Raw genomic sequence first — 27,074 nt, forward strand, 5'->3', positions numbered from 1 at the left:
TAATAGTTTAATTACGATGACTGGTGTTTTGAATTTCCATGCACCTACACATTCATCGCCTATGTATTTAAATAAGTCATTTCACAAAAAAAAAATTCGCAAATAGAATAACTATTGATAATTAATTAATAATATTAATAGATTATTAAAAACTATTAATCATTGACGAATTTATCTTCTCGTCATTTTCTTTATTATTCTTGTGACGATTAGGCACTTCTCATGTTCAATAATTAATTAATTCGATTCAAAGCTTCACAATTTTATAAATCATTCCCGTCACAGTTGCTCAGTCATTTTTTTTAAATAATAATTATCATTATGTTGATCACGAGTCCAATAATCGTGCATTAAGAATAGAATATCAAATGTTGATACACATTAAATAGTAAAAATGATGAGACAGGAGGTTGTATGTTTACTTACATTCGATTTCCTCCTTAACGTAGAATATCTGTTTTGATCTGCAACATTAAATTATCAATTGTCTCAATCTGTACAATTACACAATCAATAGCTCTTTGTCATTTGGATTTCTTCATTATTTTTGGTCTCCGTGGTCTGTGTCACTTATCAACAGGCCTAGAAACAGTTTGTGGTATCACTGTCAAGGATTTTGGAATTTTTGGTAAAATTGGTATGGGAAGGGTAGAGGGTTTAGTTGTAACTTGAATTGATTTAGGGAGATTCAAATTATTGAGAAGATTTTGTGCTGGAGTATTTTCATTGACGAGTGATCGAACATCACAAATAAGAGGTTCAAAATCTCCTCGACTTTGACGATTCAACATTTCCTGTTGCATCCTCAAATGTTTTTGAAATTGAGTTTGTGATAATTGTGCTTTTTGATACTGAAAAGTCGTATTCATATTAGTCACAGCCGTGGAATTAGTCACAGTCGATGAAGTTATTTTTTCATTTAACATTTTTTGCTTCTTGAGATTTTTGAGCCTTTGAAAATCAGGCTCAGTTAATTGAAAAACCTTTCCTCCTGATGTATTTCCAGTAGAAGTGATTTTACTTGGAAATCCATCTTTTCGTTTAGCACTACCATTTGTAGCAGTGACATTGCCACTACTCGATGGTAAATTAAGTCTTTGAAGATTAGGAGGTGGCTTCTTAATAATGGAAACTCCGGAATTAATTTTAAGAACCTTAGGGGGGTTTTGTTTGGTATTGAGCTGATTTCCTGTAGATTTTGTTTGAGTAGCAGTGACCGGCGATGTCGTTATTAATGTACTTGTGCTAGGAGTAGAAAGCCTGTCTCTTTCCATGACAAAACCTCCACTTAATCGTCGGGAATTGCTGTACTCCGTAGATAAAGGTTCAGTGATGGGTTCATCCATCTTTTCAGGACCTTCGTAAGATATTAATCGATTCTGGACTGATGTAGAATAATTAATTGCATTTCGAGATGCATTAGGAGCCAGTACTAAATCACCAGATCGATAATATTTCTCTAAGAGTATTAGATGACGTAGAAAAGAACTCTGATTACCATACGGCCTTTGTAGCTCTTGCCAAAGAAGCTTGGTATCACGATCATACTGAATTATGGTCGCACATTTTTCCCATCCCTGAGGAGTTACTTCTCGAACATTTGAAAATTCAATATTCGCATGAAGACCCATTTCTTCCTCACCTGGAAATAAAGTACGTACGCTGATAGATGGATTTGCTCCAAGTCTTTGTACTACCGGTGTTATATCATTATTTAACCTCGGTCGTTTTGGTAATCTTGTTAAAGTAACTTCTTTATCCATTGCTAATATTTCTACAACATCTCCACCATTATCAGAGAACACAGGAGAATCTGTAGAATACAAATGCTGATCAAGTGCTTTTCGTTTCTTTAACTTTTCGACAGTACTCTCTAAATCTAGTATTTGCGGTTCCGTCGAAGTATTTTCTTCATTTGTTACAGAAGTTTTTGGAAGTTCACGAGTTTCAGTTTCAGCACCGGACATCACAGATTCTAGCTTCATAGGTTCTGGAGTAGATTTTTCTGAAGTTGAATTTTCATCTGGTGATTTAGAAGAGCTACTTTTATTTTTAGATTCACTACCTTTCGACTTTTTACGTTTGTCTTTATTTGATATACTCTGGGACTCTTCATCGTCTTCATCTCCCGATACTTCGATGTCATTGTAATGTAAAATACGTTTTCGATAACTTTTAGTAAATACTTTGTGATTAGTGTTCATATTTTCAATGTTTCTATACCTCAATTGAATTTGAGTAAAGTATCTACAAAGTTTACAAACGAAAGTTCCACCTTCAAGAGGGATCGGTATCCCTTGCTGTTCAAGTAAATGATTGAGCTGTTCAGTCTCTGCAGCTGGTAATTGATGCGTTGCATTCCTAGCCAAACGTCGTGTACATAGTGAACATGTTAGGAATCTTTCAATTATAGCATAGTGATCGACACAGAAAGACATGGACGTGTGTTGGCTGGGTTCCCAGTTAATATCAATGTTTACCTGAAAATTAGTTTATATAATTAAATTTTAATTATTCGAAAATATTTTCTGAATCAAATTATATTATTATTTTTGATACACTATTTTTATAATATAAAAAATTAAACTTACCCGATTTTGAATACAAGGTTTAATTTTATGGAGCCAGCGTCTTTTCACGAGATGTCTTGCGGGACCTCGACAATTCTTAACATAACATTTGGATACCAAAAGTTGTCGATGAACTCTTTGTGGTTTTGATCCAGAATTAGTAGGGCTCATATTTGCCTAAAATTGAAAAAAACATTGACTATTGTAAATATTTTTAAAAATATTTGATTAATAATTTAATTTCTTTATATGAAAAATAAAATTTTATTCATTGTTTAATATAATTATAGGTATTGTACCTTTCTGTCTACGTGGCGATAACATGCATCGCAAAGACAAGAATCTTTAGTGAGATGTCGTTCAATGTTTAAGATCTTTCTTCGTCTTTCATCAGACTTCAATTGTGCTAAATGCATTGGTGTGTCTAAAGAACCAAATTTACCAAAGCAATAGCAACAAACATCTGCACAGAGTCTTCCTGGATGAATAGAAAAGGATGAAGATTTCTCAGGAATTATTAAACGTGGTCGATTCATCTCTAGTTGAGTTTGAAGTTCATCTGTAATTGAAACATTCTTTTACAATTCTCTTAGCAATATAATCACTAAAAAAACATTAATAAATATTATAAATAATAATTTTTGGTAATTTATGATAAAACTAACTTTAAATAAGATAAAAAACAAAAATTAACTTTTGCAGTTATTTTATAGATTAAGTTAAAGAAAAGCAAATGAAGAGTGATACATATATACAAATATATATGTATATAGGAAATGTTAGTATTTTTTATTTTAAATAAAATAATTAATAAGCTTGCTTATGTATTAATAAAATTTTGTGATTTTTTTGAAAGTGGATAAAAGCAAGTAAGGTATGATTAATAATTTAGTTATGCCCGCAACCAGGATTACCGAATATCATAAAATAAGGATGTCTTGGGTTAGTAGAAAACTTAAGAGTCGCACCAGAACTGCTATCTCCCGAGCCACTGGTCCCTAACTGTAAAAAAAAATTATAAATAAAGATTAATAAATTATCTTATGATATTATTTTATATTTACGTAGTGATCATTTAATTAAAAATAATTTTTACTATATTATAAATTTTTTTAGAAATATACATATTTTTTGTCATTTTCTGTTAAAATTTAATGATAGTATTGATGATATAAAATAATATAAAACTAACTTCATTCAGCAACTGTAAAATACATTAATTTTTTATATTCTATTTAATATAAATATTATCTTTAACTGACTTTTCTTGAAGTATATAAAAAATTATTTTTTTGGCAAACAATCACTCACATAGTTCGGAAATTAAAAAAAATAATCACCTCTTTCTGGATGGTATAGAACTCGGGTGAGTCTCCATCGCCGTCACTACGACCTTGTTTGAGAACCATCTTCAAAGGTGATCTTGATTGTTTCTTGTCTCTGTCTTTATCCTTTTCTTTCTCCTTCTCCTTGTCCTTATCTTTATTGACTCTAATAATGGTCTTCAAAGTACCAGTATATTGTTCACGTTTGATTTTTTGATAATGCAATCTTTCAGCAGCTTTTTCTAATGACTCCAAACCAAGTAATCGAAGAATTGATTCTTTTCTTTCCTTATCTTCAGGAGTTTCTAAAATTTTAAGAGAGACACTACTGGTAGATTCTCCTGACGTGGAAGCTTCATCAGAATCTTTCAAAAAGTTTTCTGATATTTTGTTGTTTGATTTACTCTCAGCATCAGAATGAGTCTCAGGATTTTCCGATTCCTTTGGCTTATCACTTCCACATTGATCTCTAGAAAGTCTATCAGTCTTCCCTTGTGAACTTTCAATGTCATTTTCGGATTTTGAACGATTGTCTTTGTTGTTTACATTTCCAGGAGAGAAAGCTCGTAGGCTTTTTGTGCTATCTAAACGTTTAGATAATTTATCAACAGAAAAAGATCTTTTTTTTTCATTAATTGTAGCAACTTCATTATCCAATAAAGTTTCTTCCTTTTGCTGATCTGATTTTCTAGTATCTCGACGATTTCTTTTCGACTTTAAACTCGTCTGAGACGGTGAAGTTTCTTCTTTACGCTTTTTAACTTCCCTACTTCTTCGGGTTCTTGTTTGTGGCTCAGGCTCTTCTATTTTAACGACTACGGAATCTGATTCATCCTTATTAGACTTTGTTTCTTTTATTTCTGTAGTATCTTCAATATTATCAGCTTTAGAATTATTTTCTTCCACTTTATTAACGCCATCATTTAATTCAATTGTTTTTGAAACTTTTTCAGCTTTTTTCTGTTTATCTCTCGTCCTTAAAACTCTTTTACTTTCTTCATTAGGGCTTTTACTTTCTTCACCATTATTCTTTTTTTCGTCAGTTGGTTTAATTTCTTCTTCCTGATTTATTTTTTTAGGGGAAGTTTTGTCAGATTTTTCAATGGATGAACTTTCTGGATGATCTGTTAAATCGCTTTTGTTAACTTTTTCAATTTTCGTATCTTCAACTTTATCAATTTTTTTCAAATTTTCATCTGAGATGCTTTCAGGCGAATTTCGTGATTTTTTATCGTTATTTAAATCTTCCTTTATATCACTTGAATTTTCAAACGTAGAATCAAAATTATTTATTTCTTTATTTTGAGAGTTTGAAGATTGAATTTCATTATCTTCTTCTTCAGCCTTATCATTTTTATTAACAGTATTGTCTGGTTCAGCAACAAGTCTTTCTACTTCTTTAGAAATTGTTTCTAATGTCTCAGACTCATCAAGACTTGCGAGTAAATTAAATGGTTCGTCTGAAGTATTTTCTTTTTCATTAAAATAATCTTTTTCCTCATCAATACACATTTCTTTTGATGAAGTACAGTTTAATAATTTTTCAGCATCAGCCTCGGATGGAGAAATTTTTTCATTAGTTATGTTTGCTGTCTCTTTTTTATTACTTACTTCATCTTTAGAAGTGTCGGTTGACTCAGCGTTCTTTGTTTCCAATTCTATCTCACCCATGACTAGCTTCTCGATCTCTTTGGCAGTATCTGCAACTTTAGGCACAGAATTTTCAGAGCTAGTGTTCGAAGAGGTTGATTCATTTTTAGATACATTAGGTTCATCTTTTTCATTCTCTTCTAAACTGATTTTTTGAGTTTCTGTACTTAAAGGTGCTACTATTTCTTCTATTTCTGGAATATCATAACTTTTTCCAAGTGTTAAGGATTTTCCTGGCCCAAAAATTTTACTTTCAATTGATTTTGCAATCGTTAGCTTAATACTTTCTATCATTTGATCAATCTGTGATTTAGGTGCTGTTCCATCAGTTTTTTCATTACCATACAATGAGCCCATGGTTTTTTTAACATCAATATTTAAACTGCTTCGCCGTTTAATTGGTTGTTTATCACTTGTTAATTTAGCTAACAAGCTATCTTTTCTCATATGATCTAGACTTGAAGATTTTTTTGGTTCTTCAAGATTTTTTACCACCGCAACTTTAGTAGTATCTTCGAGCTCATTGTCCTCAATTTTAATTTGAGTGTCAGTGCTTTTAGCTTTTGCCTTTGAACGTAGATTTGGACCAGCATCTTCACCTCTGTCAACACTTTTGTCTGCTTGTTCGCTATTGTTATTTTTCTCGGACTCTACAGTAATCTCCATAGCAACATCCAAGTTTTCCCCACTCTCATCTTTCATATTTAATGACTGTTCACTTGAAGAAGACTCACAAAGTTCCTCATCATCTATAGTTTCACTCACAGTATCCTCAGCATTCAACCGTCGATTTTTTTTCTCACCTTCACCGGCAGACTCTAGTTGACGTAATTTTCCATTTCTCAAACTTCTCTGACTTGTTCTCTTTTTCACTGAATTTGAGCCTTGACTCTCTGATGAAGTATCTACACTCTCCTCATCAGACTTTTCTTCTTCAACTTCGGTTACTTCCTTTTTTATCTCGTTCTCGTCCATTAATACTTTCTTACTTCTAGTGACCTTTCCTTCAAGTTTTTCGGTGTCTCCCGAAAATTCAACAAGTTCACTATCACCAAGCATGGCGAGAACGTCGTCTATCGTACTGTCAACAGAGTTTTTAGCTCTTAACCATTTAACCTCACTGGAGGGACTTGTCTTACGATTCTTCAGGTACGTTAAGTCTCCTTCAAGACTCTCTTTACCCACAGTTTTTTTTCCTCCAGGCAGTTTAGTTGCTTTGGCACTTCTTTTAGTCGGTACTTGAGTAATAATTTTAAATCCACCTCGATATAGAAATGTTTTCATTGGCTTTGGACTATTTTTAATATGACTAATAAGGGATTCTGTGTTTTTATCAATCGAAGGCACACACTCTTCTTGTTCACCAACAGCCTTGGCTACAGGCTTGGTTTTTTTGGTCCTATTAAGATTACCCTTAGTGCTTTTACCACTTGCAGGTGTCGTAAGTCTCTTTAAATTTTTTACTGGAACGTTATTCGTTGATTTTACTTGGATGAGATTAGCTTTAGCTGCTTTTAACTTCTTTTTACATTTCAAGCTCGCAGTGAGCTTTTTTCGTGGCAGGGTTGGCTCTAACTTGGATGATAGTTTGGTACTACCTGTTGCTACCGCTTCCAATATGTACGCTGGAAGTGTCTTGCCTTTTTTACTCTTGTTTGGTGATGATGACAAACCAGAGTCATTGTTCGCCTTCTGCTTTGATTTTGAAGACGCTAAGGGTTTCTTTTCCCTGGATGCCATTTCACTTCAACCCACATTGGGCTCCTGTAATAACATTTTAAACTATTGTCATATTAAAATCAAATGTTCAAAATTGATTTATGTACAAAGTAATAAAATTAAAATTAATTTAAATAAAATTATTTAAGAATTTTATAATATAATATAAATAAGTTTGTTTTTTTATTTTTTCAAGAGTTTCTTATCGAGAAAGTGATAAAACGCCTCCATTTTTATTTTATTCTTACTTTAAGATGACGAGAAACATTCGTGAGAATTATATGGCATCAGCAAGAATGAAGGAGAATGAGTTTTAAGTCAGACGAGACGCGTGTCTTGTAAGGAGTGCGATTGAAGACGGGTGGTGGGGCTGCAGGATGCGGCCCTGGTTGTAGAGAAAAAATTACGTGACAAAGTTTGCATTTACACGGATGTATACGGTATGCGACTCACCAATGGGTCGCAATGGAGCGCCATTCAGAATATTTTGTGTGATTTTCATGACTTTCTAATAATCTCGATGCCAAATTATCGTTTCAGTATTTAACTCATTAAGCTATTTCACTAATCAAAGAAAAATTTCGATGCTATTACAATGGAATCACTTGGAAAATACTCAGACAAAGCTCGCGGAAAAATCGCCACGAATAAACAAAAGGTCGAAACGTTGAGTCGCTAACTTTTGGCGTATAGTTTCATGCTTTATAGCTAATTGTAATATAAAATCACGACACGAAAAGTTTTTATTCATGCTTAACTTACCTCTGAGGCCAAAAATGTTCCCAGAAGATGGATGTATTTTGTTGGAAAACGGGAATTATATTCCCGTGAAAAACAGTACCGTTGCAGGGTGTCTATGTGCTGTCCTACTGTTTTCACACTATTGCCATCTGATGGTCGTGGAAAGTACGTCTCCCGTGTCCATATTCTATTCGTGCTAATGAGGACACGAATGACGAAACTATTTAGTCAAAATCAACCCCTGAACCTGTTGTACAATTTCAGTAACATAACCTACAATAATAGTTATCCAATATGCAATTGCTTTTTGATGACTTTTATAAACTCTCTGATACTATTTAACCTGATTCCTAATGGCAAATTCAAGGGCCTCGTTAACACGACGGAACAACGCGGCACTTTTCCCGTTCGAGGTTCCTACGTTATATTCACGATAACTTTCAATCACTTTTTCCATGAATTTGAGGAGTTTGACGGAATGATTCTTTTACATTAGTACTGGTAAAGCTTTTTCCACGACGCCAATTCACCACCGAACATGAGGACTAACCAGAAAAACGGATCACGTCACGGAAAAGTTGTAAATGCATGCGAGAACGTGAAGGAAGACGCGCCCGTGCGCATCAATGGCGGACACCCGAACCCTTCGATTTACTCAAAATGGCGGCCCTTCGAATTTTCGCACGTACTGTGATTTCCGCAAACAAAGAATTGCATAGAATCAATGTGACTAATATTCATAGCATTTTACCAATTGTTCAGGTATGTTGCAATAAATTGTCATATTAACATAACCCTGCCACTAATGTTTTTCCCATGAATTTTAATCATTAATCATGCCGGATTGTGTAGTAAAGGGCCTAACAGTAAACCCTTATCATTTTACACTCAATTTTAAGTATATTTTTAGCTTTCACATTTTTTGGCTACCCTTCAGATATTTCACTCTCCATAAGAATGCTCTATTATGTTTATTGAAGAATAAATTTTTAAAGAAAATATAGTTTTTATATAAACTTCTTCAGATTAAACTAATAGTTCAAATATGTAAATGTTGTCTATTTATTACTTGAAATAAATTCATTCAGGTAATAAGCTTATATCATTATATATTTAATTGTAATTTAATTTTGTTTAATCTCATGATTAGTCTAAATTAACTTAAACATATATATAATAACCTAAAAATAAAGTTACTTTTGTCATTCAAATATTATTAGGATATCAATAATCAAATTGTATGAATTTTTTTTTTCTTTTTAAAGATTAATGAAAGATGGATAAGCTTTTTTAAACCACCTAAGTATGATCCTAATACAATATACACTGATTTTGAAAAAGTAGAAAATCCTAAAGAATGGCCATATGTAGAATGGTATTTAAAATCTCATTTTATACCAAAACCTAAAAACGAAGAAAATTTGCCCTCTGGATGGGTACCACCAAAAGGTTTGCTAAATTCTAAATGTTACTATCAGCTTATTTAATTGTTCAATATTTTTAATAAAAAATTTTTTAATTCCGTAGAAGGTGCAAAAAAACTTCCTTATTTTGTTCAGAGATCTAAGAATTTCATGTTACCTGTTTATTTAGTTCGAAAGAATCGAGGATTAAGAAGATTAACAATTATTAAAAAAATCGAAGGTGATATTCTTCGTTTGGAAGCAGAATTGAAACCACATCTTGAAAAATTAGCAGCAAAAGAGATTGGATGCCAAATCAGTGAACCTGGAGGAGTGATTAAATTTCGTGGAGATCATGTCTCAAGAGTTAAAGAATGGTTAATAAGTAAAGGATTTTAATGTACATTATTTATATTTGTAATAAAATTGTTTAATAAATGAATTTAAAAACCATGACGATCATAATTTTCCTTAGTAATGAACTTAAAGAAATTTATTTTAAAATTATCATTTAAGTATGTCAATGGATAAAGGTCCTCAACATAAAAGTAAAAAGCTATAAATGAATTTTTATTTTTTATTTCATGTCAATAAGTATTTTCTTATTGTAAGCGTACGACGGAGTTTATTTAAAAATCTTTCCTTGATTAAATTTACGTCCTTCTTTGTCCTCGCCAGTCCAAGTTAAATATTTATTAACTATTTCCTTTGTTTTTTCATCTTTTGGATCCAGTTTGGTCCAGGTATATGACTCATAGTCTACTTGCCAGTCGGGACTTAGCTAAAAAATACAAAAAAATAATTCTTACCAAATTTTCCATCTAAGACATTATTACTAGAATGTTAAAATTGATATTTACCGTAAATGCAAGATCTTGGCCTCGCCAAATAAACACACCACTAATGGAACTGTCATTGTCAGTACCATAGAGGCAGAAACTACCGAAAGCTTGTTTACGCATCTTATCAAGCCGTTGGTACATTCCACTGATGAGATTGCAGGACATAAAAACTTTAGCTAATTCTTGATTATATTTATATTCACCAAGCCAAATGCTGTAATGTTCAGGGTCAAACTTTTGCCAAAAGTAAGGAACAGAAACGGATTCATCTTCATTTGAGTAAACTCGTTTGAAATCATCCATGTCAAAGGTTCCTTTAGGCATGGCATCGAAAGGATTTGAAGACTTAGGTTCAGCAGCAAGAGCTGCATCAGCAGCATCAAGTTCCTCAGCAGGTTCTTCTTTTTTATGTTGCTCTTTTTCTTTCTTCGAATGTTCTTTTTTTTCCTTAGGTTCCTTCTCCTTCTTTGACTACCAAATTTATCAATTATTGCATCAGTATTTTTTCGTGAAAAAATATAAATATGAAAAAAAAATAATAATAATAATATTTACCTTTCCACCTTGAGTCTGAGCATACTTTTTAGGATCATATTCTAAAGCTTTATCAGCCAATTTGAAGTTACCAAGAACAGCAATTGCTTGTGGTTGGTTAACAATTGTCTGAAACCACCTATTCACGTTCTGATAAGGTTCACGAACCTTAGGTTCAAGAACGTATTGATATAGATGTAGAAGAGTCATTGCTACACTAATATCAGCAAGAGTGATACGTTCTCCTACTAAATATGTTTTATAAAGAAGGTGAGTATTGAGAGCGGTTAACGCTTTAGCCAAATCTTCCTTTGCATGTTCAACAGTCTGAAAAATAATAATCAATAAACTATCAGTTGATGGAATTGATGTCATAAACAATGATTTTGTAAACATTAATCAAATCATTCTAGGATAATAACAATTCCATAGAGTTCTGCATTAATGTTCTTTATTATGTCTCCTTGTGTTACGAGTTGGACCATTAAATAAATCCAAATCGCCTTTGGAAGGAGAAAATCTTTTAATATGCAATAATTCTAACCTGCTTGTTGTATGGCATGATTCCTAGAAGTGGAAATACCCAAGCGCAGCTTGAGGGAAGAATTTCTGAATCAGCAAAACTCAACCATTGGATAATTTCTGCTTTCTCTTCGTCAGTTTTACCTCTAAGTTGTTCATTGGCCACTATAAAATATTTGTAAAAATAATAATTTTTCTAGTTTATTCATTCTAATAATTATAGTATTTATGTAGAGTAAAACGTAAACTCATAGGTCTCATAAGGTATTTCCTTATTTTAAAGTATAAAAAAAATCCATTTTGTCCATTTGAATCACTTACATAATTCAAAAGAACTAGTGAAATTTTTTACATTTAAAATAATGTGAGCCATGACTGGGGGGAGCAGACAACTGTGTTTTACCCAAGACATCGTTAAATTTAACTATTTGAATTTAATATTTTTAATATCAATTTTCAAGTAAATTAAATATTTTCTTAATTGTTCTATAAAATAATTTTGTAAATATCATTACTCACCATAATATGCGATAGCATTACTTTCAGTAAGGTACTTGCCATCTTTTGACTCGAATGCTGGGACCTAAAAATAAATCATTGCCAATATTATTCAGTTTGAAAGCAGATCAGAAATAGAATCAGAAAATAATTGAATTTACTTTATTTAAAATTAACTTAATAAAATGTCAAGATGATTTGTATGATAGCATATGTCATCATCATTTAAATAAATTCATCACTGACTTTTCTAAAAATATTTACTTTCTGTTATCTGTGATCGAATACTGAAAAATTATTGAATATAAGTTATCACTTACTTTTCCAAGAGGAAATTTCTTCAAAAATTTCTCAGTTTTATTGGTTTCACCAAACACGAAATCTTCTGCAACCTTCAACTGAGCCCCAGAATATTGAGCTGCGATCAGAGCTTTATAAGCTCGAAAATTTTCAGGATACGTGTAAAGAGTCTGCAAAAAATCATAGTGTAATTAAATAAAACATGCTTTAAGCTTAATTAAAACTGTACCACACATCATTTTCAACCCATAATCGAGTCGATGCTGAAGGCTGAAAATCTCGCATGTGAAACTTACTCCGGACGCCATTGTATCGTGTTACGGAAAGAGGAAGTTAAAAACCGGCAAGAATGACACAAATATGACCACCATTCAAATGCACATTCAGATTAATAGTGAATAGTCCGTTTCTTCGTTTATTCAATGTTAAATTATTCACCTATGACGCTTACAATAACTAAAGTAAATCCCGTTACTTCATTACATGCACGTTATTGCTGTAACTTTGGTTATTTTTGATCAATAACGCGTGGCAGTTTCTCCTAACTTCGATCATCTTCAACATCCCCTACCTTGCCCTACCTTTTATTGGTTCAGGACGCTCTTTCATTGGCCAATCCGGATGTCACTAAGTTTTGTCGCTCTCACATGAAAACTGAACTCAAAGCTGCATTATTGGAAATCAACATCTAGAACGGAACATCATTTGTATAGCAAATTTTTTATATAAAAAAATAAGAAATGGCTGCATTTAAAGAAATAGTTGCTCTTTACCAAAATTTAAAGCAAGAATGGACTAAAACTCCATGTAATTTAAGTAAATGCGGCGAACTGCTCAACGAATTAAAAGTTAGTATAATTCTTCATTATATATTGACTTACCTATAAGGTTATAAATATACCTAACCTTTTAAACTGTCAAAAACGATTGTCATCATTGTTTCTTTCTATAATTGATGATAAAAATTTAATAAAATAATACCTGTTTATAAAAATACAAGTATTAATGAAATGAATTATCTAAAAGGCTATTATAAAATTTTTTTAGGTTGGATTAACACATTTAATGTTTTTACCAACTTCAAACACAAAAGCTTCACAAAAAGAATTGCTCATCGCTCGTAAGTGTTTTTTTCTTCACTCTAAATTGTAAGATATTGAGATAAATATTAACTCTAATATTTCAAAATTTTTTAAGGTGATATTCTTGAAATCGGAGCACAATGGAGTATTGCAGCAGAAAATATTCCATCGTTCGAACGTTACATGGCTCAACTGAAGTGTTATTATTTTGATTATAAATCAGCACTTCCTGAATCAGCGTATAAATATCAGCTCTTAGGACTGAACCTTTTATTTTTGTTATCACAAAATAGAGTTGCTGAGTTTCATACAGAATTAGAACTCCTTCCATCTGATCAAATTCAGTCTAATGTTTACATTCGCCATCCACTTAGTTTAGAGCAATGTCTTATGGAAGGTTCATACAATAAGATATTTTTAGCAAAGGGCAATGTACCTGCTGCATCTTATACTTTTTTTATTGATATCCTATTAAATACTGTACGAGATGAAATTGGAGCATGTATGGAAAGTGCATATGATAAAATTTCACTCAAAGATGCATCAAAAATGTTAAATCTTAGCTCTGAAAAGGACACTATTGCATTTGCGAACAAGAAAAATTGGAAATTGGGTAAAGATGGATATTTTAATTTCAGTACATCTCATGAAAAGAAGGCAGAAGAACCTATACCAAGTGCTGATCTTGTTACCCTTGCAATCGATTATGCTAGAGAACTGGAAATGATTGTTTAAACATATTTATAATAGTACTAAATTTTTTTAAGTATTCCTTTCAATTATTTCATATATTTTTCGTGTAATATACAAACTAATTCAAAACTATCTGTGTGAATTTCATTTATTTTAATTCATGAACAACTTATTTGTTTGAGGTATACATCTTCATCTCACTTAGAGTATTCTGTATAAAGTAGTTTTTTATTAATCATAGCAATTTGAATTCAACCGCGTAAAGTATCGCAACCAGTCAATAAAACAGATTTCATGAAAACGAGGTCATAAAATGGAAGTCGTCGGCCACAATCTGCAGGTGGAGTGAGGGAGGAACATACGAATCGTCGAACACCCAGCACGTCAACGACGGTGGGGCCCGTCAAATCTGGTAACATCGAACATGGCGTCTGCTAGGTTATCACCGTGAGTTCTGTCCGTGTTTAAAGCCGTTTATGCGGAATTTTCGGGGATACTGCGGGCTGACGCGGAGCACCTCGTCTTCGGGGAGGCGTCCATGCCCCTCTGAATCCCGTGCAAGCCATCCTCGTGGCGCTTAGTTCCAGTGATAAACGTGCGAATGGTCGTGTAAACAGTGTCTTGATATACACACCCTGACGCGAGAAAATTTGACGATTTTACTGCGATTTTAGTGCCAGTGTAGTCATACTAATACACTGATTTATCTTTATTTATATCTATCAAATCATCAACCATTTGAAATCAATACCCATAGACATTTATTTTTAATTTATTCTTTGAAAATGATAGATTTGCTTACTAATTGTTTTTATACACGGGGTAACGAAATTCTTCATTTCACCCTGCTTTGCACATTACATTGTGTCAATGAAATGAAAAATAGTGCAATTTAAAAGCATCAAATATTAATCATACTCATTAACTTGTATTTAGTGTACTAACAAAAATAAACAAGCATAAAAAATGTTTTTTTTTTAATTAATGACAATATAATCGAATATTTTTTTTTCATAGTTGAACTTGTTATGAATTGATAAATAGAGTAAGCAAGTGAAAATATTGTCTTGATCACACTTGCTATGATTATAAATGATATTTATAAAATTTCCTTTAATTGTATATGACAATAAATAGACTTGAAATATTTGTATTGATGAAGACAGAATAATTTAGATTTTAAGGAAGTTTTAGGATAATTGTTTATCTAAATACAGTGTTTATGATGAAAGACATTAAGAAGACTAGGCTATAATGACACTGGAATAATATAAATACAGAAAGTGTAGAGCCATATGCCGCCAGCCGGGCTATCGGCAAGAGGTTTGATTTCATTGATGGACCACGGACAATCCGATGCTCGTCATCGGAGCGAGCGATTTTTATTATATTCAGAGAATGGCTCCTCTCAGCCTCATACACCAAGTACAGCTGCTTCGTCGCCAAGATATCACAACACACCAAGAGAAAACAACTTTCAAAGGTATTTATCAAAACAAGGTTATTAGTTCAACCTTTTAATCAATTTCTATCATTGATTTAATTGATAAAATACTTTTTTAGCTACGGATATCCCTACGGGCGGACATCAAGTAACAACATGTCTGACAGCAGTGTCTCGGACACTCACAGTGGTGGAACCGCCAGGACTGTCTCTCAACAGACCAGTCCATCTCATGCGACCCACTCGTCGTCCCACTCTAGGCAAGACAACAGCGCAACGATTTTCACAGCATTATATGACTATAATGCAACATGCGAGGACGAATTGTCATTACAAAGAGGTGAAACAGTGGAGGTATTATCGAAAGATTCCAAGATTTCTGGAGATGAAGGTTGGTGGACGGGGAAAATCCGTGGTAAAGTCGGTATTTTTCCTGCTAACTTTGTTGCCGAGGCTGAATGCATTGACCGGGTATCGTCGGTGATCGATCAAGTTCAACCTGTCGAGATTGATTTCAATGAACTGCAATTGGAAGAAGTAATAGGAGTTGGAGGTTTTGGTAAAGTGTACAGGTAGGAATGTCATTGAAAACCTTATAATCATTTCAAATTGTGTCATTTGATTAACGTCATGATAAAAGGGTTTTTTTCATTAAAGTTGTCGTGATCGAAAGTTGAGTATTGAATTCATGCTGAATGTTCAACACTCGTATATTATTATGCTTACAATATTTTTCTTTTTTTTCTTTTTTATTGTTTAATTTTCTTGAGACGTTTTTTACATAAAACGTGTTTAATTTTTTTTTTTAAATATAATTAGATAAACAAAATATACATTAATTTATTAAATATAACAACATGAATGTAAATCAATAGATAAAATGTTAAGTACTAAATAATGATATGTTTTTTCAGAGGATACTGGCAAAAGCATGAAGTAGCAGTGAAAGCAGCTCGACAAGATCCTGATGAAGAGCCTAGTGTAATAATGGAAAATGTTCTCCAAGAAGCAAAGCTCTTTTGGCTTCTTGAACATGAAAACATTGTAAAGTTAGAAGGAGTTTGTTTGAAGATGCCAAATATGTGCCTGGTGATGGAGTATGCTCGTGGAGGAAGTTTGAACAGGGTTTTAAGTGGCAGAAAAATTCGGCCCGACGTCCTTGTCGATTGGGCTATTCAAATAGCTCGAGGAATGGATTACCTTCATAACAAAGCTTTAATAAGGCTCATTCATAGAGATCTCAAGAGCTCAAATGGTAAAGTTTTTTAGATATTTAAGAAGTGCACAAATTTTTTTTAAGGAAAAAGAATCATTAAAAGATATATTCTTTAAATCATTGTTAGTAAAAGAATACATTTTGTTGATTAGTTTTGCTGAGTGAACCGATTGAAAATGACGATCTCCAGTGTAAAACTTTGAAGATTACTGACTTTGGGTTAGCCAGAGAGGTCTACAAAACAACTCGAATGTCCGCAGCCGGAACGTATGCGTGGATGGCTCCAGAAGTAATTAAACAAAGTACTTTTAGTAAAGCCAGTGACGTATGGAGGTAAGATTTATTTTTAACAATGATTTTAGATGATAATCGATTGAATAAACGATTTATTTGTAGTTATGGAGTACTCTTGTGGGAACTCTTGACAGGTGAGACTCCTTACAAGGGTATTGACGCGTTGGCTGTTGCATATGGCGTAGCAGTCAATAAACTTACGTTGCCAATCCCCTCAACATGTCCACAACCTTGGAGATATCTTATGGAAGGTGTGTTGAAGTGTTAAAAATATTATCATTTCTTATTTAGTTTCCGCGAAATGAATGCTGATATTTTTATTTTATTTCTACAGCATGTTGGGCTGCCGATAGTCATGAACGTCCTGGTTTTTCCGATATCCTCATCGCTCTAGATGAAGTAAGAAGTGCATTTGCAGCAACACCTCATGAATCATTTCATACAATGCAAGAAGATTGGAGACTTGAAATTGAAGAAGTTCTTCATGGATTGCGCATGAAGGAAAAGGTAAATTATAAATATTTTATTTAAAATTCATGATAACAATTCTGATTAAACTACTAAAATCAACTCATTTATTAAAAAAAAAAATATATATATATACATACATATTTGTCAATGCTTCGCTAAAAGGCATGTCGGTCTCTTGAAGAGGTAAGCCAATTCAAACACTAAGGAATCGATGGTTAAGAATTAAAGAATTAATTCGTTTCATAATGCAAACATTAAATTATATTATAAAAATAATTTCTAGGAATTGCGCTGCAGAGAAGAAGAACTGACAAAAGCTCAAGTACAACAAAGACAACAAGAAGAAAATCTTCGGCAGCGAGAACAGGAGTTAGCAGCACGTGAGATTGATTTGTTAGAGCGAGAACTTACTGTGATGATAATCGAACAGCAGGGTACACCTACACCTAATAAAAGGCGAGGAAAGTTCAAGAAATCTAGATTAAAACTTAACAAGAAAGAACCAGGAAGTAATATCAGTGCTCCTTCGGGTAAATAAATCAATAAATAAAGTTTTTCTGGACGAAAAAAAGTATGAATTTCTAGACACGTACTTATTAAAAAATTGTCATAGATTTTCGACATACTATAACTGTTCAACATACGGCTTTGGATCGAGGAAAAAATCGAAATACATCAAGACCAAATAGTCCTCCAGGTTCTCCAAGTATTCCGCGTCTCCGAGCAATTGCTTGTAAGCTATTTTAACTCATTATCTTTAATTTTCACTTGATCAACATTAGATAAAAGTAATCGGACTGATTTATAGATTGATTTTAAATTCCATTTCGATAATGAAGTCACTGTTAAATCGTCTGATGTATTGATTTATTGAATATTTATAAAGTTTGCGCTTCAGTAGATTCGTTTTGATTGAGATCTGATTTCTGATAAATTTTTAATCTCCTATCACTTGATAAATTTGTAAAATTATAAAAAAAAATTTGTAGCATGGAGTGAATAATATAAACTTTTGTCGTGATCACTGCCTTACATACGTATTTTTTCCATTAAATAATGAATGTTTGCTTTGATTGAAATTAAATTATTATTTTTCTTTTTTTATATTCATTTATTTATTTTCATTTTTATTTATTACAGTTAATCCATTGCGCACGGTTCTCTTGTAAATCTCAAATGTTTGGTAAAACAATCATTTGGATAAATTTCATTTATTGAGATCGATATTATCATTAAAGAACTTAAAAAAAGAAAAGTATTAATATTTTGAATTATTGTATTGATTTCAATGATCAATTTTTTTATTTAAATGATAATGAATTAATTAGATTGAAACAGTTCTTTCACTGATTAATTATTCAGTTAAATTGAGTTGCATTAAATAATAATTTATATATTTTTCAAAATAACAAACAACTGATGCGCAATGATTGTAGTTAGAACAAGTAGTGAGTAGAATTTTTGTTTTTGTTTTTGTTCTGCCTGTCTAGTACCGGCTGATGGAGTTAAGGGTAAAACATGGGGCCCTTCAACACTACATCAACGCGAGCGTGGTGCAATTATCCAGCCACCGAATCCTGCATCACCTGGTGGTAAACGTTGGTCGCGCTCGGCTCCAGATCTTGAAAAGACTCCGCTACGTACGGCACGTCTGGCGAGCGCCCAACGGCCACCACTTCTTCAAGAAATAGGTAACCCAACATCCCGAAAGTTGTACTCCTCAGCAAATAATCTGATCGACGATCAGGAACGTAACGCGACAGACTACGAGATGTCGAGGATAACAAATAATAGCCGATCTAGTTCAAGGCTTAAAGAGGTCCATGTTAAAGACACGAGTTTTACGGATTCGTACGAGACGACGAACGACACGATAAAAGATTCAGTTCATCGTGACAAGATTAATCAAAAGACTCATTACTACAAAGCATCGTCGTCGTCGACCGTCGTCTCGGACACCCAAAGAACTCCTTCATCTGGTGGAAAACCTAGTGGCAAAGCAAATGAATTTGTTGATTATTCATTAACCTCGACCAATTTTGTACAAAATGTCGCGTCTACACTTGTAGGAACAGCTAAACGTGTGAGAAATAAGAAACGTGATCGTAGTAAATCTAAGGAATTCAAACGTCGTGATAGTTCTGAATCAAGACTTACGTCTTTAGCTGACTTCTTTAGATCACCTTCAAGTTCTCGCAAAAGTTCTCTGGCCGATAAAAAGAACTCTCAAGTAGGTGTGAAGATCAGCACTGGTGATGGCGTTGAATCTAGTCCTGAGAATTCGATAATTAAACCAGTACGCCATAAATCTCGTAGCTCCAAATCTCCTTTACGTGTTTTTAATAAAATACGTGCTTGGGGAAGTCGTGATACCCTAGATTCTAAATCACCTGTTAAAGTTGAATATAATGCATCAGAAAATACTATTTCAATTCCTAAGCTAGAACCAGAACCTAATTTTAGTTCTGAAATCCCAAGATTTTTAACTGCCAACTCTCGGGAAGGAATTGATTTTGAAAGTCTTGAAGCTGATCTTTGTAATCTTGATTCAGAACATTCAAATGACAGTTCTAAGTCAAAAAATTCATTGAGATTTCTTGAGGAGCTTGAACCAAATGGACCTAGATCTTCTTTAGATAGTACCAGAAGTAAATCTAGCATAGCTTCTAAACACAGTGAACGTTTTTCTGATCATGAATATGACATCAATGATTCTATTAACGAAAAATCTAAAAGCAGTGAATATTTGAGAGATTTCGATCCCCGAAAGCGATCAAATTTTAATGATAATTTTAACGCACGGCTTAGTGAATCTCTTCAGAAAGTTTCTCGTTCGCGAAAAGAATCTGAAAGTAATTGAATCATTCATTTTACTAGATTAACGTCGTTGTTAATTATTATTAAAGGATAACTCATCGACTACAAAGTGATTAAATTCTTTTGTTTCATAACTTCCAATTTTTGTTCAATTTTTTTCATTATTCAACTTATTTATCTAAATGAGTTAACAAATTGTCTTATCGCAGGCCTTTCTGAGGAAAACATCCACTCTACTCGTAAGTTTTCTATTTCTATATCACAATTTTAGTATAAAAAATTTCCATTTTTCATCGTAGTTTTTGTTTAATAGAGAAGTTAAATTAAAATATATTCTCTGTGTTATGGATTAAAATTCTTTTGTTAAATACACAGATGTTTCTTGTTTCTTTCGTGAAACATATTTTAATATACGACGATAGCATTTAATGCATGAATTTTATTATTATTATTACAGTTATCATAGTTATTATTATAGTTATTACTACTTTTTTTTCTTTTAATCGCCATTATCATTTTATTTTATTCTATCAAGCTATCATAAGACTTTCACTTACATATTTAGTCAAAATAGAATATCCATTGGACATTTATTTATACATATGTGCCACTCATATTAATTTTTTATAACTCAATTATTCACGTATTCATTGTTGATTATTTAGAGACAAAATACATTTACGCAAAAAAAAAATTTGGTGAGGGACCAGTTTTAAAAAATTAAGTTTATTTTAAGAAAAATGCCAATTTCGTTGTTAATTCAACAAATAAAAAATGACATGAAACGAATTTTAATTGTTATAATAATTACTAGAAAATAAAAGAAATTTGGAATTATGTTAGGATGATTAAATACTTGTTCAGTAAATAGACAAATATTTAACAAATTCAGTTATGAATGATGAAAAATCCGTTGTTATATTTTCAATTTTTCAAATACACGTGTTAGTAATTGTTGGCAAGTAATTGAATTAAAAACAATTAGATAATGTTCATCAGAACCCGAAATTTACAATTTAAATATCTATTTGGTGTTGGTTCTCTTTTGTTTTTTTACTCAGAGTTCATAATAACAGTCTAACAAAAAAGCAAAAAAATAAAAAAATAAAAAAAAACTAACTGACCGCTAAACTTGCGAATTGTGAGCTTTTTAAAAAATCCCCATTAAGGAAAATAGTTAATTATCTGTCCATTTTTTAATCTGTTCGTATATTTTAGATTATTAATAAAATTTTCAATTTTCAGTTAAATTTGATAAAAATCTTCAAAGGGAAATTTTAAATCAAACATAATTGTACGAAATATTAACATAAATTGAAATTAAATTAATTCATTTTCCTATAAATTATTTTATTCAAAATAGACAAAAAAAAACAAAGAGATAAAACATAAGCACACATTGAAAATATTCTTTTAGTAGACAAAAAATACACGCACACTTGTATTTTAGAAATAGAAATTTTTTCAATAAAAGCTTTTCAGTTGGACACGTTGAATTTTGTTTTAGTTTTTTTCTTTCTGATTTTACGCTCGGCACAGAGCTTAATTTTTTTATTACATTCTTTATTTAAATATTCACTAGTTTTTAGAAATTTAGAGTCGCAAATTTGATTAACTATTATTTCAGAAAAATTTATTCATAATAATAATAATAAACCAATAATATAAAAATAATTTAATTCACTAAATAATCGCTTTTTTTACTGAAAGCCGAGCGTAAAAAATCCTTTGCATGAAATCCAAAGGTGATCCTAACTGCTAACTTGGAATGGTTGCTAATTTCCTATTAAATTTCAGAATAAATTCCTGATTGAAAATATATACCAAAGTAGAATCCATTTACTTAATAGTTGAAACAATCTAATTTATAATAATATAGAGAGATGGTGTGCCATGGAAGAAGAACATACGCTGTAAAAAGTATAAACTATCTTTTATTTATTTCCATTGATTTATTTTTAAATAAATTATTAGGTAACCAACTAATGTGATAGCTTAGAGTAATTTTTTATGCATGAAATAATCGATATATATTTTTTTCTATTTCTATTTAATTAAAAACTTTATGAGTTATGCATGTTGATGACTTTTTCGCAATGCTTTGCATTTAACGGTATGCATAAATCAATAAATATATTAATCAAAAAATTCATAAATAAATCAAATTATAAACTGTTATTTTTTATAAAAAGATGCAAGAAAGGTAAGAGAATTACTGCGGAAGAAAATAACAAAAGCATACGCTTGGACCACAATCAAATAACAGAGAACTTTGCATTGTTTTTTATTTTATAAAATTATTTTAAAACTGAAAACAAATGAAAGAGAACTAAAGTAAATCATTTTTTAGATTATCCAACACTTCCTGTGGATGTGCCATCAGACTGGATAACAGAATATTCGATAAAACCAGGATTAACTGGTCCTTATATTATGCCAATGCCTGTACCAATGCCAACACTTTACAATGGAGAAGCCAAAAAACCAAAGCCGGGAATTATTGAATTAGCACTGTATAATATTGCGGCAATGCTGGCTGGTGTTGCAATTGGATATGACGTGAGAATGTCCAACGTATCACCAATTCATCCACGACTCTATCCAAGAGGTATCGATGGAGAAGAAGAACCCCCAAGATGGTGGTTTCAGACGGATACAGGTTCCAATCGTAATTCTGGATATCTCGGCACTGATTACGAGTTTAGTTCTCCCAGTGGATATCCTCACAATACCTACCACGGTCCAGCAAGACATTATAGGTAAATTTTATAGCTCAACAAAAATTTAGTTTTAATTATAATTATTAGTGAATTAATTTTTTTTTTTTTGTAGGCCATTTTTGAGTAGCATGGGAGGCATAGCCCCAGGTCTTCCATTAAATGTAATAGACAAACCTCTTAGATTTACTGATTCCCCTCAACATTATACCGCAAATCCTGGTTCTAATGTACCTACACCGAGTCCACGACGGAAAAGTTCAAGTACAAGTAATGAAGATGCTTATTCACCTGAGACCTCACGATTAGAGCGAATAGAAAGAGTTCCTACAATCTACATGGGTAACGTACCTCCTTACGATTACGGGCCACCTCTTTACACCATGATGCCTCCAGAATATTATAGACCTCATGAATCTGGATATGTTTTAACACAAGACTATCAGTAAGTATTTTGTTTTCAAATAATTTCACAATAAAATAATAAAATTGTTTTATAACAGCGATCGGATGCTAGAATGTCCAGACTTTCTTCATGCGTATGACAATCCCAGTAATGTAAACAGTTTAGTAAGACCTTCACAAAGGCTTCCATCTTACACTCATCATCGTACATCTTCGAATGTATCGAATACAAGTACCTCAAGTCAAAGTAATGTGAACCCTTCATTTCGACTCGACGACGACAGTGATTATGCTGTTTATTCACCGACTCATTATTATCAAAGATCTCCGAATCTCATCAGCAATATTGGAACCTATGGCTCAACCATCAATCATGATTATAGTTCTCCTCAGTACCTGACTCGTCAAAATTCGCATGATTCTAATCCAAACTCTAACGATCGACCAAGTAATCTTGAAGTTGTTACGCGACTACGATCGAGCTTAAAGCGATCTAATTACTCTTATAATTCTCCAAAAAGTACAAGTAAAAATAATTCAGGATCAGGTACACCGACAAATCCAACTCCACCGGATTCTCTAACATCAGAAGATTCTAGTTATGTATCGGCTAAAGATAGTCAGATATCTATCAGCAGAGTACGCTTTTCACCAGTGACTTTTGATCGTGAAAGTTTGTCTCGAGAACATCGAGACACTCTTCTTGACGTTCATCCTCAAGCCCAAGAAACAATAACGTCACCATTGCAATCGACGCGACGATTAAATAGGAACAGGAAATCGAGTGTATCTGAGCTTGATAGGGAGTTTTTATCATAGCACTGGCTTATTTAAAAAATAAAATGATTATGACACATGTGTGATTGAAAGCAGTGAAAAAGAAAAGTGAACAAAGAATTAACTTATGAAAGCTGTAAGTGAAGATAAGAATGGGAAATACAAAAAAAGTGAAAAATTGACTTTAGAAAGGGTATTAAATTCTTAATCACTGCCTCATGCTTTAGTGTCATTAGCAATGCCTGTTAAAGGAAGTATAGTAGGAGAAAATAAGTTTGAAAATCTAAATGATAAGAAATTTACATTCCACATACTTGAAAGAGGTAGGGTTGTGCAAATATATCAAGTTGTTTCTAATAATTGATTGGATTTAGAGTTATCGAATTTTTTTTAACTGCTGGTAGTCATATATCTTTTTATTGTACACTTTGTTGAACGATTCTATCAGAAAAATCTACGTAAAGCAACCTTGAAATTCGTGTAAAATATCATTTCTTTTTATTCTAATATTTCATACGGTATGAAATATGTCAACCGTACATCTCACTTTTTAATAATGAAAAAAAAATCATTGATCAATTCTACTTTATCACGATTTTTATATTTTTTATTATGAAGTCAGACAATATCATTAGTTATTTCAAATTAATTATAGACTTTCAGGCTTACGTAATTAACATAAAACATTCCATGTGTCTTAACATTCTCTAAGATGCATTTTATTTCGCGAATATCAATTTTGTATTAATCTTTGTATAATTATAAGTAAGAGAAAAAATTATAACATTCCCGTAAGTTTCTGGATAAGAATTTTTATTATCAATTGTTAATGATATTATCAGTATGATGAACCTTGAATATTTCTTGTAATCAAAAATAAATATTGTATATTCTCTGCAATGTAAAGTTTAAGTAAGAAAAATATAGATTTGTCAGAATCACTTGTCAGTATTTAAAACAAAAATACATGGAGTGTAAATAATACATATTCAATGAAGAATAACATTACTATAGTCTTGAAGGGGGGTTTTTGCATTTGATATTGAAAAATGAGTTTATAAAAATAATTAAATGCTATAGAAACAATTAGCACAACTGTAAAGTTTATTACTGAGCTTTATACGTTTTTTTTTCTTTTCATTGATGAAAGTAGTATACAAAAGACCATAGGAATTTTTTTGACGATAATTGCCCTTCTGTGCTGTACAAAGATTTTTTGCGGTGCTAGTATCATGTACTTAAATTTAATAAATAATGTAAATGGGGAAAAGTAGGAGAAATCATTTAAAAGTATAAAAAATTCTTCCACAATTAAACTAACTGTTTGAGTCAAATGGAAGATAGAAGATAAAATGAAGAAAGATTTAATAAAAAAATCTTATTATTCTAATCATTAATCGGTATAGTGCTAACAATTTTAATGAAATCATACTTATAATAATTCAATATACAGCAGTTAACAATGTAAGATTGTTGTGTACTGGTGTATCTACACCAAAAGTGCTAGTCTAAGTTACATATATTTATTATTTTTTTTACATTATAAAAATCTATTCAAATAAGAGTTTGAATAGTTTATTTAAAATATGTAATCATATAATTTTCATTTTTAATACTCAAAGAGACTTATTAAATTTTATTTGTATAAATACTAATAAATTAAATGAAAGTGTGAATGTGCCGATAATAGTAACGTGAAAAATGTTGAAAAAGCCTCATCATAAAGCGTCACTCTATTATTTTTTTTTATTCTTATTCATGCGAAAATTATGTTGTCAACTTTCTTTCTCATAGATTTACGATAAAAAAAAAGAAAAACTGTGTATATCATTTTGATAAAGCGTGTAAATTAATTCTTTAATTTAGGCTCTTTGGGTTTAGTCAACAATTTTGAAAATAGATTAATTCGTACATAATATTAACTTGACCAAGAAAACTATAATTATTGAAAAGTGTAATCATAAATATTATATTTCAGTAAGAAAAGAAAACATGTCGATAAAAAAGAAGAATTAATAGAGATGCGTCGTGTTCGCAGATGAAGTAATATTTAACTATAATACTAAAGCTCGAAGAATGTGTGATCGTTGAAATATTTTTTTTGTAATGCATGAGAGAGAAAATATTATAATAGATTTAAATGAAATTAAAAGAAGTAATTAAAATAAAGAAATGGAATTCATATAAATCTTGTGGCAATTCTTATATTCGTATTTGACAAAATCATTGCGATAAAGATTAAATTATAATAAATTTATAACTGCCTAGATTATAAGGATTTAATTGTTAAGCCGCTAAGTGCAATGTGTTCCACATACGAAAAACAAAAATTACATTATAAAAATCGTATATAATGACTGCTTTGGTACGCGCCTTAAAGATTATATGTATAAATAAATTTATAAAAACTAATCAATACTTTAAGGCAATGAAAGAAAAAAAGAATAATCACGATCACTCACAACAATAAGTACTGATTACAATTTTCATTTCCTCAAACGAGCAATAGAATGTGACACGACGGATTTTTTACAAGTTATTTTTTTTATAATTTTTAGTATAAAAACTGAAAAAGGCAGCATGATAAAAAATCTGATTTTCTTCTTATCAAAAAAACATAAAATATTTAATTAAATGATCGTTTTATTATGCTGTCTAGACTTGCACTAGAAATTCATGTATTTTTTCAAGTATTGTACATTATAATATAAATATTACTTATAAAAATTATAAATAATATTTAATTTAAGTATAAGTATTAATTAATATTATTAATTATTACTTATTAATGTAACATTACCGTGACAAGGTGTAAGTGATGAATTAATAATTAATAAACCATTTCGAATAATTTCGTAGTTATTTTTCATAAATTTTATTTTTTTTATACTTATTCCAATATTTTAATTAAAAGTTATTTTATATTCACGCGGGCTTTACAAATACTTGTTACCTACTATAGATAATCAATTTTCACCAAAAGTATATATTGGGTTTTTCTACGAATTTACTCAATTGTTTACGGAAATATCCGAAGATACCCGACAGTGATTT

The 27,074-nt window shown here is 31.4% G+C and overlaps 5 protein-coding genes across 9 annotated transcripts; 3 read left to right on the top strand and 2 right to left on the bottom strand.

Moving 5' to 3' along the window:
* Positions 1 to 7: 7 nt before the first annotated feature.
* On the bottom strand, positions 8 to 8,418 carry east (enhanced adult sensory threshold). 3 transcript variants are annotated; one of them, XM_035095262.1, is made up of 7 exons: positions 8,283 to 8,418; positions 8,027 to 8,201; positions 3,911 to 7,309; positions 3,485 to 3,572; positions 2,870 to 3,129; positions 2,592 to 2,747; positions 8 to 2,480 (listed from the first exon to the last, which is right to left on the bottom strand). In XM_035095262.1, exons 3-7 carry the CDS (start codon positions 7,283 to 7,285, stop codon positions 567 to 569), a joined length of 5,793 nt encoding a protein of 1,930 aa, XP_034951153.1. In that variant the 5' UTR covers positions 7,286 to 7,309; positions 8,027 to 8,201; positions 8,283 to 8,418; the 3' UTR covers positions 8 to 566. The 3 variants fall into 3 exon arrangements, with proteins under 3 accessions (XP_034951153.1, XP_034951154.1, XP_034951152.1); XM_035095263.1 differs by lacking the exon at positions 8,283 to 8,418 and having other exon boundaries at positions 3,539 to 3,572; positions 8,027 to 8,273; XM_035095261.1 differs by lacking the exon at positions 8,283 to 8,418 and having other exon boundaries at positions 3,911 to 7,327; positions 8,027 to 8,273.
* Positions 8,419 to 8,561: 143 nt separating this feature from the next.
* Positions 8,562 to 9,861, top strand: mRpL49 (mitochondrial ribosomal protein L49). The gene is made up of 3 exons (XM_035095270.1): positions 8,562 to 8,767; positions 9,271 to 9,454; positions 9,533 to 9,861. The coding sequence occupies exons 1-3, from the start codon at positions 8,594 to 8,596 to the stop codon at positions 9,805 to 9,807; spliced, it is 633 nt and encodes a 210-aa protein (XP_034951161.1). The 5' UTR covers positions 8,562 to 8,593; the 3' UTR covers positions 9,808 to 9,861.
* A 104-nt stretch (positions 9,862 to 9,965) lies between these two features.
* Positions 9,966 to 12,679, bottom strand: eEF1gamma (elongation factor 1-gamma). The gene is made up of 7 exons (XM_035095267.1): positions 12,401 to 12,679; positions 12,125 to 12,274; positions 11,826 to 11,889; positions 11,329 to 11,471; positions 10,806 to 11,111; positions 10,269 to 10,721; positions 9,966 to 10,189 (listed from the first exon to the last, which is right to left on the bottom strand). The coding sequence occupies exons 1-7, from the start codon at positions 12,410 to 12,412 to the stop codon at positions 10,034 to 10,036; spliced, it is 1,284 nt and encodes a 427-aa protein (XP_034951158.1). The 5' UTR covers positions 12,413 to 12,679; the 3' UTR covers positions 9,966 to 10,033.
* Positions 12,680 to 12,760: 81 nt separating this feature from the next.
* Rpn12 (regulatory particle non-ATPase 12) lies at positions 12,761 to 14,011 on the top strand. Its single transcript, XM_035095268.1, has 3 exons — positions 12,761 to 12,952; positions 13,152 to 13,224; positions 13,302 to 14,011. Exons 1-3 carry the CDS (start codon positions 12,845 to 12,847, stop codon positions 13,919 to 13,921), a joined length of 801 nt encoding a protein of 266 aa, XP_034951159.1. The 5' UTR covers positions 12,761 to 12,844; the 3' UTR covers positions 13,922 to 14,011.
* A 223-nt stretch (positions 14,012 to 14,234) lies between these two features.
* Positions 14,235 to 26,655, top strand: LOC118074214 (mitogen-activated protein kinase kinase kinase 11-like). 3 transcript variants are annotated; one of them, XM_035095265.1, is made up of 14 exons: positions 14,310 to 14,326; positions 15,097 to 15,362; positions 15,443 to 15,895; positions 16,238 to 16,578; positions 16,692 to 16,872; positions 16,936 to 17,084; positions 17,168 to 17,340; positions 17,588 to 17,834; positions 17,918 to 18,037; positions 18,795 to 18,995; positions 20,331 to 20,360; positions 22,472 to 22,880; positions 22,954 to 23,283; positions 23,342 to 26,655. In XM_035095265.1, the coding sequence occupies exons 2-14, from the start codon at positions 15,175 to 15,177 to the stop codon at positions 24,060 to 24,062; spliced, it is 3,543 nt and encodes a 1,180-aa protein (XP_034951156.1). In that variant the 5' UTR covers positions 14,310 to 14,326; positions 15,097 to 15,174; the 3' UTR covers positions 24,063 to 26,655. The 3 variants fall into 3 exon arrangements, with proteins under 3 accessions (XP_034951155.1, XP_034951157.1, XP_034951156.1); XM_035095264.1 differs by having other exon boundaries at positions 14,235 to 15,362; XM_035095266.1 differs by lacking the exon at positions 20,331 to 20,360 and having other exon boundaries at positions 14,235 to 15,362.
* Positions 26,656 to 27,074: the final 419 nt, after the last annotated feature.

The sequence above is a fragment of the Chelonus insularis genome, unplaced genomic scaffold (genome assembly GCF_013357705.1).
Source record: "Chelonus insularis isolate UGA/USDA-ARS -01 unplaced genomic scaffold, ASM1335770v1 contig_133_pilon, whole genome shotgun sequence".
NCBI classification, from domain to species: domain Eukaryota; kingdom Metazoa; phylum Arthropoda; class Insecta; order Hymenoptera; family Braconidae; genus Chelonus; species Chelonus insularis.

Bases quoted from the DNA above. Each gene is read 5' to 3' on its own strand.
- east (XM_035095262.1), bottom strand. From the start codon at position 7,285: ATGGCATCCAGGGAAAAGAAACCCTTAGCGTCTTCAAAATCAAAGCAG. The intron at 3,130-3,484 runs GTAATCCTGGTT...TTTCAATTACAG, and splicing joins TCCTTATTTTATGATATTCG to ATGAACTTCAAACTCAACTA. The intron at 2,748-2,869 runs GTACAATACCTA...TTTCAATTTTAG, and splicing joins ATCGCCACGTAGACAGAAAG to GCAAATATGAGCCCTACTAA.
- mRpL49 (XM_035095270.1), top strand. From the start codon at position 8,594: ATGCGAGAACGTGAAGGAAGACGCGCCCGTGCGCATCAATGGCGGACA. The intron at 8,768-9,270 runs GTATGTTGCAAT...TTCTTTTTAAAG, and splicing joins GCATTTTACCAATTGTTCAG to ATTAATGAAAGATGGATAAG. The intron at 9,455-9,532 runs GTTTGCTAAATT...TTAATTCCGTAG, and splicing joins TGGATGGGTACCACCAAAAG to AAGGTGCAAAAAAACTTCCT.
- eEF1gamma (XM_035095267.1), bottom strand. The intron at 11,890-12,124 runs GTAAGTGATAAC...ATTTATTTTTAG, and splicing joins AGAAATTTCCTCTTGGAAAA to GTCCCAGCATTCGAGTCAAA. The intron at 10,722-10,805 runs GTAAATATTATT...TAAATTTGGTAG, and splicing joins CTCAGACTCAAGGTGGAAAG to TCAAAGAAGGAGAAGGAACC.
- Rpn12 (XM_035095268.1), top strand. From the start codon at position 12,845: ATGGCTGCATTTAAAGAAATAGTTGCTCTTTACCAAAATTTAAAGCAA. The intron at 12,953-13,151 runs GTTAGTATAATT...AAATTTTTTTAG, and splicing joins AACTGCTCAACGAATTAAAA to GTTGGATTAACACATTTAAT. The intron at 13,225-13,301 runs GTAAGTGTTTTT...AAATTTTTTAAG, and splicing joins AAAAGAATTGCTCATCGCTC to GTGATATTCTTGAAATCGGA.
- LOC118074214 (XM_035095264.1), top strand. From the start codon at position 15,175: ATGCCGCCAGCCGGGCTATCGGCAAGAGGTTTGATTTCATTGATGGAC. The intron at 17,835-17,917 runs GTAAATAAATCA...AAATTGTCATAG, and splicing joins TAATATCAGTGCTCCTTCGG to ATTTTCGACATACTATAACT. The intron at 22,881-22,953 runs GTAAATTTTATA...TTTTTTTTGTAG, and splicing joins GGTCCAGCAAGACATTATAG to GCCATTTTTGAGTAGCATGG.